We start from the raw sequence: 14,275 nt of genomic DNA on the forward strand, positions 1-14,275 counted from the left end.
TAGTGCTAGCAAACTTGCCCAAACTCTAGGGGAAACACCGGTTCAGTTTTCCTGTTTACTTATTGTGCGGGAAGCTCCGCAGAGCCCCCACTCCCCCCCAAACTTGTCTGTTCCTTGTTCAACGCGCCAGCGGGTAAACTCTATCACCCACCACTCATCCTTCCATCCAGCTGAATCGATGCTAGATTTCGAACTCGTCGGGAAACAGAAGGTTATTAATTTTTCTTACGATCCCCCTGTAACTTCTTTGAAGGCTCCTTCTTCTATTGACTGCCCCCCTTCCCTCTCTCAAATAATCTGTCCACCAACCCTAGCAGCGAATAGCTCTTCATCAATACTCCCTACACTACGCACTGCACACTCTCTCTTAGTACCCATTATGTGGTTGTCGGATGTGCAAAGTATTGTTCTTTTGGCCCTGAGCACCTGCGAGTGTTTGCTAACGGACCCGCAGAGTTTGGAGTTGGGTTTTGCGCTGGAGGTATGGTCTATAGACGCTCGAATACCCATTCAGAAATTGTAACTAACTAGTTTATTCACAGGAATTTTTTTCTTTCTCTTCGGCATCATGATGTTCTTTGACCGAGCGATGTTAGTATCTCCTTGCTGTGATCCTCCCTATCCAATACTGACTTTTTTTTAAACAGGTTGGCAATGGGTAACGTCAGTCCCTCTCACTTTCCCAGCCAATCTGGTTCCGAACCGCTCTGCTTATGATACCTTTTCCTATTTCCTGTAGATCCTCTTCGTTGTCGGCATATCCTTATTCATGGGCCCAAAAAAGACATTTTCTTTCTTCGCGCGTAAGGAAAAGTTCCGTGGGACAGCATGTTTCTTGCTGGGTGTTGGATTGATATTGGCAAAGTACCCACTCATCGGGTTTTGCATTGAACTTTACGGCATCTTGAACTTGTTTGGCGATTTCTTTGGGGTTATAATTGGGTTTTTAGGGTCCGTGCCTGTGGTAAGCATGCGATTCGGGGGGTTTGGGAGTTGCCAGGAAGGCGAGGTATTGACTAGGTGTGCTTTCAGATTGGGCCCTATTTGGAGGGACCATTACGAAGGGTTACTGGTAGGTCTATCGCTGACTGGATACGGAAAACTGGGATTAATTATTTTTAGGCGCTACACAACAGCTACCCGTCTAAGAAACCGGCGTTACTAGCTTCTCTTTCCTCTTATGGCGTTTATGGAAGGGGTGGTCTTCGTTCGGGTAATCAGAGCTGTGTATCTTTGACGGTATATATATCATGTTGGCGAGCGCGTGGCTTAGAGGTTCGGGTTTATGCATGCAGGCAGAATTTAATGTTTAATAGAGCCCCGAGGGCCAGTCGACCGGAAGTAGTGACACAGTTTTCGTGTGGGCCTCCGGGCAATGAAGAGCAGCACAGGGACGGGTAGGACAGGCAGAAAGAAACACAAAAGCCATGAATACAAAATGAGCGAAGCAAGAAGCTAAGAAATAGTTTTCAGATAATTTGGAAGCAGAGCTCCACTATCCTCGATTTAGTTGCAAGAGAGCAACCCCTTCTTCCCCTCCACACCCCGCCGACTTTCCATGATCCACGTAAACAAAACCCGGTATGATATTCAGTACCCCACCCCGCGTAGGTATTCGGCGAGGGCTTCAACTGTGCTCGCTGCCTGTCCGGGTTGGATATCCTCGCCGTAGTAAGCAACGAGGATGGCTTGTGTTGTTCTAGCACAAACGATGCCAGTTTTTCCCTAGAGTGAAATCGCGATGGGTTGTCAACAAGGGTAACCTCAAGTGTTAAAGAATGCTTCATTGGTAGAAGCCCACCTGTTTTCCGTAGATTTTTTTTTCTTCACACTTGATGGTGATGTACTTTACCCCCCCAATGTGAAATCCTGGACTGGGGAGTTCAGGCACCTTGCTGCCATCCCCGAATGCTGTGGCGAGTAGTTTGATCTCTTCTGGCATGACCTAGTTGAAAGAAACAGAAGTGATCAGTTGGGTGAACCCTAGATAGACAACAGAAACTGAGTGCATCCGTGGCCTCCAATGAGGTATCCGGAATTGCTGGAGCCGGAAAATGCAAGACATATATCATCTAGTCAACAGCGGGGGAGATTACTAACCGCAAAACCGGCGGAAGTAGCCCACACACTGTCTCCTGCAGCGCTGAAGATAGCGGCTGCATTAACTTTCCCAGAACCCAAGAGGCTATAAGATAGTTAGCGGACAAAATAAGGTATCAAACCGAAAGCTTCCTCATGGCGTTGCTTACGTCGAGTCAACATATGCTATGGGGTCCCGGGACAAGAATTAGTAAAAGCATAACAACGATTAGTTCACCCCACTTTTGTCCCTCGTTGATAGATGGAAAGTCAGGACTCACCTTGCCAACTCATATTTGGTTTATCGGGAGTGTGAAAGAAATTTAGAATTAAACGGAAGAGCAATAGGGACGAACGGGTATTATAAAAGAAAACGATGAGAATACTGAGGTGGTAAGTTGTTGTTGCGGTGGTGGTGGTGATGGTCGCTTTGGTGTGTTGTTGTTGTTGTTGGGGGATGGGAAAAGAGAAAGCTGATGCGGAGGGGTCTTTGACAACAAGGCTACTCACCACGCCCACCACCCACCACTCATCCAACAGCGGGGTGAGGCTGAGGGGCTGGTAAGCCAAGTCAAGACCGATGGAGTTGGCGGGGTCGATTCATTGATGACTTTACCAGCGAATACATGTGAATGATACATACAATTCATGAGAAAATGTACAGTAAGAAGGCAGGCTAAAGGGCCCAAAAGATGTGCAATATCATAGGGGCTATGATATTAGGAATGTTTCTTGAATTCTTAGTAAAGATATTTCTACAATCGATTTAGGTGATGTAGCAACAAAGAATACGAGTGGGCTGGTGGTTTCATCCACTCATCGGAGCTTTGATACGAGTAGCAAGATATCAGGTGATTGAAATAGAGTCGAGCAGCGAGCTTAGACTACTTTACCCTATACTCGAGTACTAGTAGCTTCTGAGCATGACTTGATCAATGGGAGTGCTTTCGTTGTCGTTTACCTTTGTCGCGATATCAGAACCCCGAATCGAAGCGTCTTATCACCCGTATTATAAATAATATGTTTTTGGGTTAAAGTTGCTGCTGAATGTACTGGAGTAGCGGTAAGGTTCTGGCAGCTGGGACTGTCTGCACAGTGTGCTACTGGTGAGCGCAGGGGCATGAGACACACAGAACAGGCACAGTACTTGAATAGACCGTGTGGAGTAACTTTGCTCCCCTTCCTTGAACGGAGGGCACCTGGCAATTTGGGTGGAGATGCGATACCGGTATTACATACTTGCTCGCCTGTTGTATGTAGAGTATCCGCCATGGTAGTGTGTGGACAATTAATTCTGTGCTGAGGAATGACCGAGGACTAAGGGAAAGGTTATGTGCGCAGCGCACAAGAGGGAGAGATTACCGGTACTGTACACAGTCATACTCCTTCGTTCTTATGAAGGGGCAAGTAGCGTAGAAGAGGTCCATCGTATTCAATCTATTATTCTGTAGGGATGTTAGAGGTCTGCAACAAGGCCTGCTTGTACTTTTTGTGGAGATCACTAGACAAAAATATTACAATATACTGGCTGTACGATACAGCAGTGTGACAGTACTACTCGTGGTGTACTGTACCGTGCGAGTAGTACGGTCGTGTCCGGAAAGTCTTCCCACCCTCAACCAATCCAACCAAGTGAACATTAATGAACCTAATATCCACAAATAATCAAATAAATTGATTCAATTAAAAGGGATGGTAATATGTAAGCTGTAGGGACTATTTTTATAAGTTGTTGTAAAATTTTATAATTAGATCCAATTGATAGGCTATTATGTTTAGTAATTTACCATATTGTAATTAGTGAAAGTAAACTTCATATAATATTTCTTATCTTTATAACCTATGGCAACAATGATTTAGCATTAAATGTATAAGATATCTGAATATCTGAAAATTCAAATATAATATATTTGTAGTGGCCTCATTGGGAATTAGTTGGTAAGTTGAGATTTCTTAATAGAACTATTTGGATCAAAAAAAATACCATAATATTATATAAATAACTTCTTAATTTTTGAGTATGAATATTCATTAATCAAGAATTAAAAATAAGTATAATAACTTTCAATAATATTATGTATAAGAGTATTTGACAAATGCTATGTGAAAATTGAAAGTGTTTTTTATTGCTTGCAGGCAAAAGTAGTCAAAATTTTGCCAATATAAACATACTTCTTTTAGAGCATTGTAGAATATAACTTTATAAAGTTTTTTTTAAAAATATTTTATATAATACCATCAAAATAACTACCCAATAGTATGATAAATATAAAAAAGCAACTTTAACAAAGTTTTTTATCTAAAGATATTAATAAAAAATATTATCTTATTTTTGGAATAAAAGTTTACAATAAAAATGCTCTAGAGAAAATTCTAAGTATATTTAATAGTGATATGATACATCTTATTACAATACCTATATAGAAAATCTTTACAAAAAAAATTAAATGTGGAAAGTAAACTATTTATATTAAACTGTATTACAAATAAATTACTATATGTATACTTTCTGAGATTCGATGTGATATAGTTATTTTACTTCATTTTTATAAATTTCACTTTTAAAGTTGAAATAAAGAAAGCCCTTATGAGATTAAGTTTAAATTCTGATAGGAAATATAAATATTATAATATCAGATTCATTTAATGAAATAACATATTTTGACTAATTCTAAAATATAAAATTTACTCTTATTATAATAATAATTATTAAAAAATAAAAAATAAATCAAGTTATATGCAAAACTTATATAATCCCTTATTAAATCATATTATGAACTCAATTCAAGTAAATCTTCTAAGGCTTACTTCTTCTTCCTATCTAAGTTTCTTTACAGAGTAACTTTTTCTAAGTAATTATAATGAGGATTCTGTTATATTATATTATATTTTAATTAATATTGACAAACTTGACTTTTAATAACAACTTGGAGATTTATCCTGTACCTAATATAATTTAAAAAATCTCTTATGTATTGAGTATTAACACATCTACTGGTATGTCTTAGTTCTTTCATGCATATTTTTAAGTATTATACAAATTATATCATAATTAGTTTTGGTTAATATTTTATACTAAAATTGACAGTTTTTAGTTTCAATATAGAGTGGTATAAACCTAACATATTTTAACTTTGTTGGTAAATATAATTCTACTTAAGCCAGTGAATATTTAAAGATTATTAAAACTTTTAATATTTTATTTACATGTTTTTTAATTTATTGGAAAAATTTCAATGATGGGATATTATCCACTATACTTTGCCATGTAGGGTATGAGGACTTTCCTGATACTGGTATGATTGTACCAAAACTATCAGTGTTATAATATTGTTGCAAACATATTGGAACTCCTTTATCATCACAGCTCTAATTTTGATAACCTCAATTTTTAGCACCCAAATGTGAGAGATCATCATACTTGTCCCAGGCAAGAAGTACCTGAAAATTTAGACGGAAAACAGGGATAATTCAGGGATATTTCAGAGATACTTTAGGGAGTTAAGACATGGTTAAGAGGTCCATGTATATAGCTGAGAGGCCCATATACATAGTGATAAAAGCCTTGCTGAGGCAGAATGCTTACCATTCCAACTTCTAAACACTTTCTTATTCATTTGAAAAGCTAATTTTAATGTGAAAACAATATATATATTATTAAAACAAGTAAGTATCACAGAAGTATGAAGATAGTTATACTTATCTATATCTAAATACTGGCTAATACCTCATAGAAGAAGTGCTACTATGTGAATGCTTTGTAATTTTAGGTTGAGTGGACTTACTAGCAGATTGCTGAGAACCAAAACATTGGCCTCAGTACCGTGCATGATATATATAAAGCCCCAGCAACGTCAAAAAAGAGAAAGGGTTAACCTTTTCGATCGATAGTCTCACATGCCGTGGCCTTGTCACTACAGTGACAATATCCTCAGCCCATCACCAGATACCCCTTATGGAAATTGCAGAACTCTAAAGAGTCTAAGTGAGTGAGAAGACTACCCAAAAGGCCTTCTTACTTGAAGGATATTCTTGTTGAGTTGCGAGAAGAAAACCCTTTCTTGAAGAGCAGCACAAGACCAAGCACTTGGCCTTTGTTCTCCGGTGCTAGTATTGGACAAGAGAGAACTGGTGCCGAGTGATTTGGACAGATGAGTTTTACCTCTGGCTGACCGAATCCCATGGCAGAACCTAGGTGTAACGATCCCTCCTTGGATAGTTAGTTCTTGGCGACGGGGAATGATACTTCTCCTCTTCTGTTTCTTTCCTTAGTCTTACAATAGCACTAGGCTGCTACCTACGTTACCGATAATACAAGACCTCTGTCTTCTATCGGGAATGCCTAGCGTAAGCTTTCTCTAACTCTTCTTCGTGAAGAGTTCTTCCTTGGTATAACAATAACATTATGACAAAGTTAAAGATTGTAAAGGTGTTTTGTATTCGTTAAAGTAATAAGTAGGAAAAGTACTTAGAATTCAATTTAATTTTATTTATACTAGTACCGCCGACACCGGCATACGACCAGTCTCCCCCATATCCCGTAAAAACAAACTATCTAAAATACACTACCACCGACCATTCCGCCTCGCAACCACTCCCCCCAAACATAAATCCAAAAATTACTACCTACGTGGGCTCATGGGCGCTCATGACGGCTAGCGTCACCCCGGATTTACATGTCTTCCCACTCCGCTATCCAACTACCGTCTCATACCCTCACCCCTATCTGCCTCCAACACAATTTGTCCCACGTACTCAACAAAGGAAACATACAGTCTATCCCAACATCCCTCCATCCTCTTATAATGTAGTCCCAAGTCCAAGTACCCCTCGGCCAGAACCATCCCACAAAATGAACAATACTCTTCTTTCAACAACCCATTTGGCTTAGCCTACCGCAAAACTACCGACATCTGAGTCGCAAGGTCTAGCTTGTCCCATTGTTGGTACCGAGAATATCAAAACTGATCGTGACATGTCCGTAAACAGCGGGGCTTTTTCTCAAAGTGTTCAGCGAAGGTGACTCGCTTCTGAGTGGCCGACGCAGAAATTGCAGTCCCACAACAGGGACAGTCGCATCATTGCTGGTCAGGCAAAAAGAACCACTTCTTCGGTATGGTTACCAATCCCAGCAGAATGCATCCACTGCCATCGTGTTTCTTCTCGCACCGGGCACAGGTCGTGGAATCTCCTACCAATGCCAACCGGCCACCTCTTTCCACCATCAGTGTGCTGTCAAAGGGGTTACCTGCCACCACCAACTCCCCTTCCACCGTTTTAACATACTGGAGAATCCCTAGGCCTAACCACCTGTGACTCACCTACCAGGACTTCCACTGCAATATCGCCGAATCCTTGTATAAGTCCTCGTCAGCAGGGCGTCCTATAGCATAGTGGGGGCACTCAATCCAGTGGTATCTGTTATCCTTCCCCTCACAGCCGTTATGACTGACTAAGCCTGTCCTGCTGCAAACTCTCAGCAAAACATAGGAATCCATGCAGGTGAGACCATGAAGATACTGAGGTGCCTTAGTTTCACGAGTATAATACCCATGTCCCTCCCTGTCATGCCAGGAACCCCACTCCTCTTTTCGCAACTAGTGGGCCAAGGCTGCATGCCCGATCCCGAAGCTAACCCCTTCCCAAAGCAGAAGGTGCAATGGAGGACCCACATAGGCCTTAGCCTTTAGGTCTACCATCTCATTGCTGTCAATGCCCATGTGTCCCAGAATCCAGCTAAGGCTGACGTGGCTGAATGCGCTAAGCAGTAGTGCCATAACTTCCCACAGTTCAGCCGAATCTCCTTCCGAAAACATATTGTCTACCAGGGTGAGGACTGGAACACAGTCCAGAAACATATGAACTGGGCGCCTCTTAGCCATCCCTTAGGCATGTCGGAGCGTACAGACAACCACAAACAGCTTGCACTCAACAATGCTCCAAGATGGGGGGAACCGAGCACCCATCGACACGAGTCAGGTCCACTTTCTCAAACACTGTCCATGCCACACCGGCCCCTTCAGGGGACTTGGACCCATCCGTGTATATGACCACATCTGAGGACTTGCAAAGATCTGTGTACAGCAAATGGTGGCGTGCAGCCATCACCGCCTTGCCTTTCCCAATCGCAATCGTGGGGCGGCGGGTGAGCTCCTTGTCCGAGTTCTGCCGATGGGCCACCATCCCTTCCTACTTCCAACCGAGCTGTATCTCACCAAACCATGGGTGCCGATCACAATACTGGTAGTTAATAAATCGGCTGTAGCACCTCCGCTGCAGATACCTCCCTTGGATGGCAACAGGTGGTGTTCCGAACTCAGCCAGCAGTATATTGTTTGCCAGCCTCATAGGGGTCAGGAAAACTGATCAGAGGCGGTCGTTGACGTGGACTTGAATCTGTTTCACATACGACCCGTAGTTGGTTACAAACTCAAGTCTATAATAGACAGTTGGAAGGTAGGCTGCCTGTACCAAGCTGTAAGTTTCCCATGCTCCCAACCCACCAATACTTTCAAACCTCCTTCTCAACGCCAAAATTCTCCTCCTCACACCCAACCCCCTCTCTAACCAATACTTTATATGGGAAGAAAAGTTAAGAAATACATTAAACCTATACCCAAGAACCCGCAAATCCTCAGAAGGCAGAATCATTTCTCCCAACAACTCTATTCCTCCCCAAGCCCTATCCCCAAACCCAATCCACTGGGTCTTGAGGGCACTAAAACTCATTCTCCTAGTCCTTGCTATGCTATCGCAGTGTGCAAAGATTTCTCCCACATGATACCGGGTAGCGTCATAAGAATCCGCAGCCACCATGATGACCCCGTCATCAACATATGAGACCAACAATTTTCAGACCCCAGGGGAGTATCGCATTCACAGTGTAAATATATCCACCACGTAGGCCCCAAAAAGAAAAGGAGAGAGAGGCGAGTCCTGAGGCACCCCTTTGCTGACATAGTAAATCTTGGAGACGCATCCATTTAAATGGAAGTGAATTGACCGACAGGAAGTCCATCTTCGCACCTACTGACACAGGTTCGACGGACACCCCCGGGCAACCAGGAAGTCTGACAAGAGGTTAACATTAATATTATTGAATCCTCCTTCAATATCCATGGACAAAATCAGCTGTTGATAGTCCTCATTATGCTGTAGGAATTCAAAGACCACCGTCATGGCATCGTGAACCCTCCTCTTCCGGCGAGAACCAAACTGTGTCTCCCCTAGGTCAAGACACATAGCCAATCTCAGCAGGACCACGCGTTTTGCAACCTTTGCAGGTATTGGGAGGAGGTGTATCATTCTCCATGACTTGACAACATCGTATCTGGGTTTGTCAATTTTTGGTATGAGCACTACCTCTGCCTGATACCAATCCAGAATATCATGACGCAGCCAGTGGTCAACCAGACGTCGCAAAGTTGTTGTATCCCTCCGCTTCCAGAACCCTATGAAAGGATATCTGATATCATCCTCGCCTGGACCTGTATTTGTAGGGGACCTAGCAAGGGCGATCTCCATTTCCTCAGCACTGTCCATATCAATCATAGAGTCCTTCCAAGGGGCAGAATCGCCAGGGGATAGCTGTTGTACAATCAGGTCGCTGATGTCGGAATGTGTCATAGCGTAGGACCCATCTGGTCGGGCCATGGAGGGAAGTGTTCTCTTGGCTTCCAATTTTGGTGCCAGCCAAAAAATGTCTGGGTCCTGACTCTCAGCTATCTTGGTCCTGATGTGTTCGAACCTGGCCCTCAACAGGCAAGCCCGGTAAACACTCCTGACCAGTCTGTAGTCCTCCGTCTGCTCCACCTTCTGCTTGGAGTACCGTCGTAGCCGAGCCACATCCAACCTCATCGTTTCCAACTCGGGTGTCCACTACTCGCACCGACCTCTGCCAATGGAGGCCCGCGGGAGTGCGTATACTACACGCTTCACACCTTCCCACAACTTCTCATCTCCCACCTCTTTAAGGGTATCTAACTGCTTCCCAAATTTCTCTCAGACTGCTTTTTTCCAAGCCGGCCTCCAACGCATAATATTTTCAGGGAGGTCCACCTTCAACTTGAGGGCTTGAGCACTGTGCTCGCAGCCAGCAGCGTCCATGTATCGATGTCGCACATATGGTGCCCAGTGCAGGCAGAGGTCGATTCTGGAAATATCTTGCAAGGTTGGCACTGTCGGGAGTACCATATTCATATTACGAGCTGGGGCCATGAACCACTATTTCAGCCACCGTCCTCCCATATTGTTATGGTCCGCGTTGGGGTCCCAGTCTTGATGTCCGGCGTTGAAATCTTCAAACGTGATGTCAGGTTCCCCAAGCTCATCCAACCATCGGACAAACTGGTCTTTGGTATAGCCGCGTTGAAAGTAAACTCTAGTGAGCATCTTCTTCACCCCTTTCTCCCAATACCTGATCTAAGCACTGCCTTCTCCATGCCCCACAACCTCAAACAGTCCACAAATGTGGGACCGAACAAACACCTCAACACCTGACCTTTCAACAAAAGAAAACAAATCCCACCCATCAACATCTACTGGTACATGTTGTCCCTCCTGACCAATAGGAGATTCAATAATAAACAACAAATCTACAAAGGAAAACAAATCAAATGCCAGCGCCCTATTCCGACTACTCCTCCCCATATTTAATGCCAATGTCGTAATAAGCATTAAAAGGGAGCCTCGACTGATCCACTCGGGCTGCAGGGGCCAGAGGCATAGGCGGAGCCGGTATCTGGATCCCGGGCAACCCAACTCGTTTCCTCATCACGGGGTTTGGTGGCGGTGCCAGACATAGTTTTTAAAATTTCATGTGCCGGGGATGGGAAGAGGGAAGGCTGTTCTGGTTCCTTACCCTTGGCCTTTTTTGACTTACAGTGAGGAGCTTCATCTTCCTCATCACTGCTGATCTCGACCAGCCTGGGTGTCAGGAACCTCCCACGCCTGCGGCTTCTTCTCCTTCTATTCTCTTCTTCCTCCCTACCCTGCTGTTTCGGCTTTCTAGCAGGTTCCTTGGCAGGTCTTGTTGGTGTAGCTATTTCTTGCCCAGCAGGCGAGGAAGGTGGAGTTGGGAATGACGATTTGGTACCTGAGCATCGCTCATATCCTGTGAAGTGGTCCATCCGGTCGTACAACTAACACTGTCTCCTGGTATGTCTACAGGCCTGACCCACATCTCCGGGACAAGCCAGCTTGCTGCACATGTGCTCCCAAGAGAAATGTTCTCCAAAGCAGAATCGGCACCGAGGGGAGCAGCCACATGTCGCCTCGAAGTGGCCGGTTTCTAGGCACTTACCACATACCTTAAGGGGGCGATGTTCTTCAAAAACCCGAACATTGCAGGCACCTTCTCGCAGCCAAATCTTTCCTTCCGCCAGTCTTTCCTTGATGGCCTCATTATTTTCCACCACAAAGCGGATGCTACAACTTGTAGCATTGGCCTGCCTCATGGCATGTATGGATCCCATAATATCGGGCTGGGAAACAGTGACTACACCAGTATTGGATTGCTCCAGATCAGTGCGAAGGCCATCAAAAGCCGCGCTTCCAGTGCGTCCTTCCATCCTCCAAATCGATCCCCGTCCTGTGTCAGCAAGTGGAACACCAGAAACACAAATCTTCATCTTTTCTAGGCCCCTCTGGAATTCAAACTCTGGGAGTAATAATTCCCTAAGCAGGTCGAGCCTGTTTTTATCAAGCTGGCTGCCTAACTCTGTCACAGAGTGTGCCGCCAAGGTCAGGAAGATGCAACCAATTTCTGGCCAGACGTGTCCTGCGCGAATATAAGGAGCCTTTCCCTGAATCTTTTCCTGATTGGAAAAGGTCATATTAATCCGATTCCTGATCACCTCAATATCGACGCCGTCTGGCAGGGCAACCTTCTTCAGGGTGGCAAAACACATAGTGATGTGCCTCCCTCTAGCATTCGGCGTTGGTGACGAGCACAGTAGTGGTGGTACTGAGTTTAGTGGATCTGGGGGCCCCATTGGTACCTGTCGGTATTCCTGTCACGTCTGAGCCGCGGCTACTTTGACACTGGCCAGGGCTGCTGGCCCGGATCGAGCCGCCATAGTGACAGATGCCGTACTCTTCGGATCTGATCCCTGCTTATCAGTGTTCCCCTGAGTCTTGGCCGGGGTTGCTGCTTCCCTTTCTTCACCAGATCCTCTGGCAGCCTTTCTTCTCCTTCTAGCAGCACCACTCAGGCGGTTGTCACGCTTCCTTCGTTCTTTCTTCATATCTTCCTCCCCCTCTCCCTCTTTCCAGTGAACAGACTTGCCTTCACCCCCATGGGCTACTCGCAAGACTACCCCCCCTTCGCTGGAGGAGCCGCTGCTGCTGCTGGACTGGTGGGATGAGGCCACCGATGTGGGCCGGGCAGGACATACCCATTCCTGCGGGCCAGCGGGGGGCTTGGGCACGTATGCCATTCGTTTTACTACCTCCGTAAAAGAGGCTTTAGCAGTAGGAGCCTCTGTAGAGGCCTCCTTTCTCTCAGGGGTAGGGGATAGTAGGATTGGCCCCAAAGAAACAACAGAGGTGTTGTGAGGTACAGCAGGAGGGGGGGCGGTGGTGGGGGGACAACTTTACCTGAAGGGCTTCAATTTCCTCTCCTTGTCTACCAACAATGTCAGTCAGTGCCTTTACCGCCTATTCCAAGACATGAACTCAACTCCAGTAGTTTATCCCGTTCTTCAGACCTTCATCGTCAAAGCTGGAGCCATTGTTCATCCAAGTCCATACGTCCTGTACCGTGTCGTCTTCAATCGACCCGGACTCCGAGGAGAGGAGAGGCTGAGTATTGCCAGACCGGATGTCTTCTAGACCCTCCAACATGGACACAATTACACTACCTGAGCAGGGTCCAGGAGAGGGAGTCCTACCGGCATCTAACATCTTACAGACCTCTGCCATGATTGAGTCCACCTAGGCCACCACAGCGTCAGCATCCCCTGGTTGGGTTTCTGGCAGCTGAACTTCCAATGGGGTTGAATCGCCACTAGGGGCTTCTAGGGGACCCTCCAATTAGCCTCCAGGAGATGACATCCATCGTTCAGTAATAGGCGGAGGTGATGAGCCCATAGCTGGTGAAGGGGTGTGTATACTATCGCCTAAACCAGTCACTTCCAAATTGCGCCCATCATCTAGGTCCATAGGGATGTCCCAGGTCAGCACCTCAGAGGTGGGTAGGTCATCCTCAGTCATTAGCAGGGATGGAGAAGGGGGTGTAGCCTTGATTGCCGATAGGAGTACCATAGGTGGAGGAATGGCCAGATGCCCATGGTGAACGTCTAGGGGTAGGCCAGGAAGAGCGGGAACAATCTGTTTTTTCTGTTCCTCATCAACGTTAATAGCTCTCAAAAATTGGGGACCAAGGAGAGGAGCAGCAGATCGCTTAGCGGGAGATGCCGACCATGTCTGGCGGCATGTTCCAGAGGCAAGAGAGTTATAATCCTCATCATCAGGGTCATTTAGCTTGAACTTTGGGGTCTTGTCAAGAGCCCTTTTACCTGAAGACATTCCTGCCAGGAAGGAGGGAGTCGAGGAGCTAGTCCCAGCATTATGGGCCTGGCAGAAGATGCTGGGCATCTTGCTTTGGATAGCCCTAGCGAGGGGAGGAGTATTGGACTAAGAGCTGGCCTCAACTGTAGTGGCAGTTGAGTTGTCCTTGGTGGAGGGGATGGATGATTCAGGGACTATAGCCTGAGAATCTTTAGGAGGTGAAGGTACAGGGGCTGGAGAATATTCCGAGCCATGATCTGAGTTAAACTGAATGAAGAGCCCTGTGGTAGTGTCTTTGTTCAAGCCACATGTGGCAGAATAGCCTCTCCCAATTAGGAAACCTCTTACCAAAACCTCCACTTCTTTCATCATGGCAATGGTTGCCTCAGCGACTATTTGCCAAACCAAATCATCAAACTGCGGGTTAACCGTGTTCTGACACCCGCGGCAGTGGTGAAACTGTAGGAAACCAAAGTTCCCTGTAGATGTGACATATGACCATGTAGTTGTGGGGATAAGGCCACGGCCGGCCTCAGTAATGTGTGCAAGAGACAAGGCTGCATGCGCTGTCTCAAGCGAGGAGGAAGGGCTGGAGTCGAACAGAACAGGAGAAGACATCCTCAAAGGAGGGGGAGAATCCGTGGAAGAGGAGGCTGTCGAAGATGCCATCCTCGCCCAAACTATACTC

The 14,275-nt window shown here is 45.5% G+C and overlaps 2 protein-coding genes; one reads left to right on the forward strand and one right to left on the reverse strand.

Moving 5' to 3' along the window:
* Positions 1 to 178: 178 nt before the first annotated feature.
* On the forward strand, positions 179 to 1,441 carry GSTUM_00004420001 (uncharacterized protein; the record flags this gene model as incomplete). XM_002835863.2 has 7 exons in its annotated part: positions 179 to 401; positions 455 to 481; positions 543 to 591; positions 648 to 663; positions 740 to 964; positions 1,033 to 1,072; positions 1,123 to 1,441. The coding sequence occupies 7 exons, from the start codon at positions 179 to 181 to the stop codon at positions 1,146 to 1,148; spliced, it is 606 nt and encodes a 201-aa protein (XP_002835909.1). The 3' UTR covers positions 1,149 to 1,441.
* Positions 1,442 to 1,455: 14 nt separating this feature from the next.
* Positions 1,456 to 2,526, reverse strand: GSTUM_00004421001 (uncharacterized protein). XM_002835864.2 has 5 exons: positions 2,361 to 2,526; positions 2,250 to 2,265; positions 2,101 to 2,185; positions 1,802 to 1,945; positions 1,456 to 1,725 (listed from the first exon to the last, which is right to left on the reverse strand). The coding sequence occupies exons 1-5, from the start codon at positions 2,371 to 2,373 to the stop codon at positions 1,591 to 1,593; spliced, it is 393 nt and encodes a 130-aa protein (XP_002835910.1). The 5' UTR covers positions 2,374 to 2,526; the 3' UTR covers positions 1,456 to 1,590.
* Between the last annotated feature and the right edge of the window lie 11,749 nt (positions 2,527 to 14,275).

Source organism: Tuber melanosporum, assembly GCF_000151645.1.
Source record: "Tuber melanosporum whole genome shotgun sequence assembly, scaffold_12, strain Mel28".
Lineage (NCBI taxonomy): Eukaryota > Fungi > Ascomycota > Pezizomycetes > Pezizales > Tuberaceae > Tuber > Tuber melanosporum.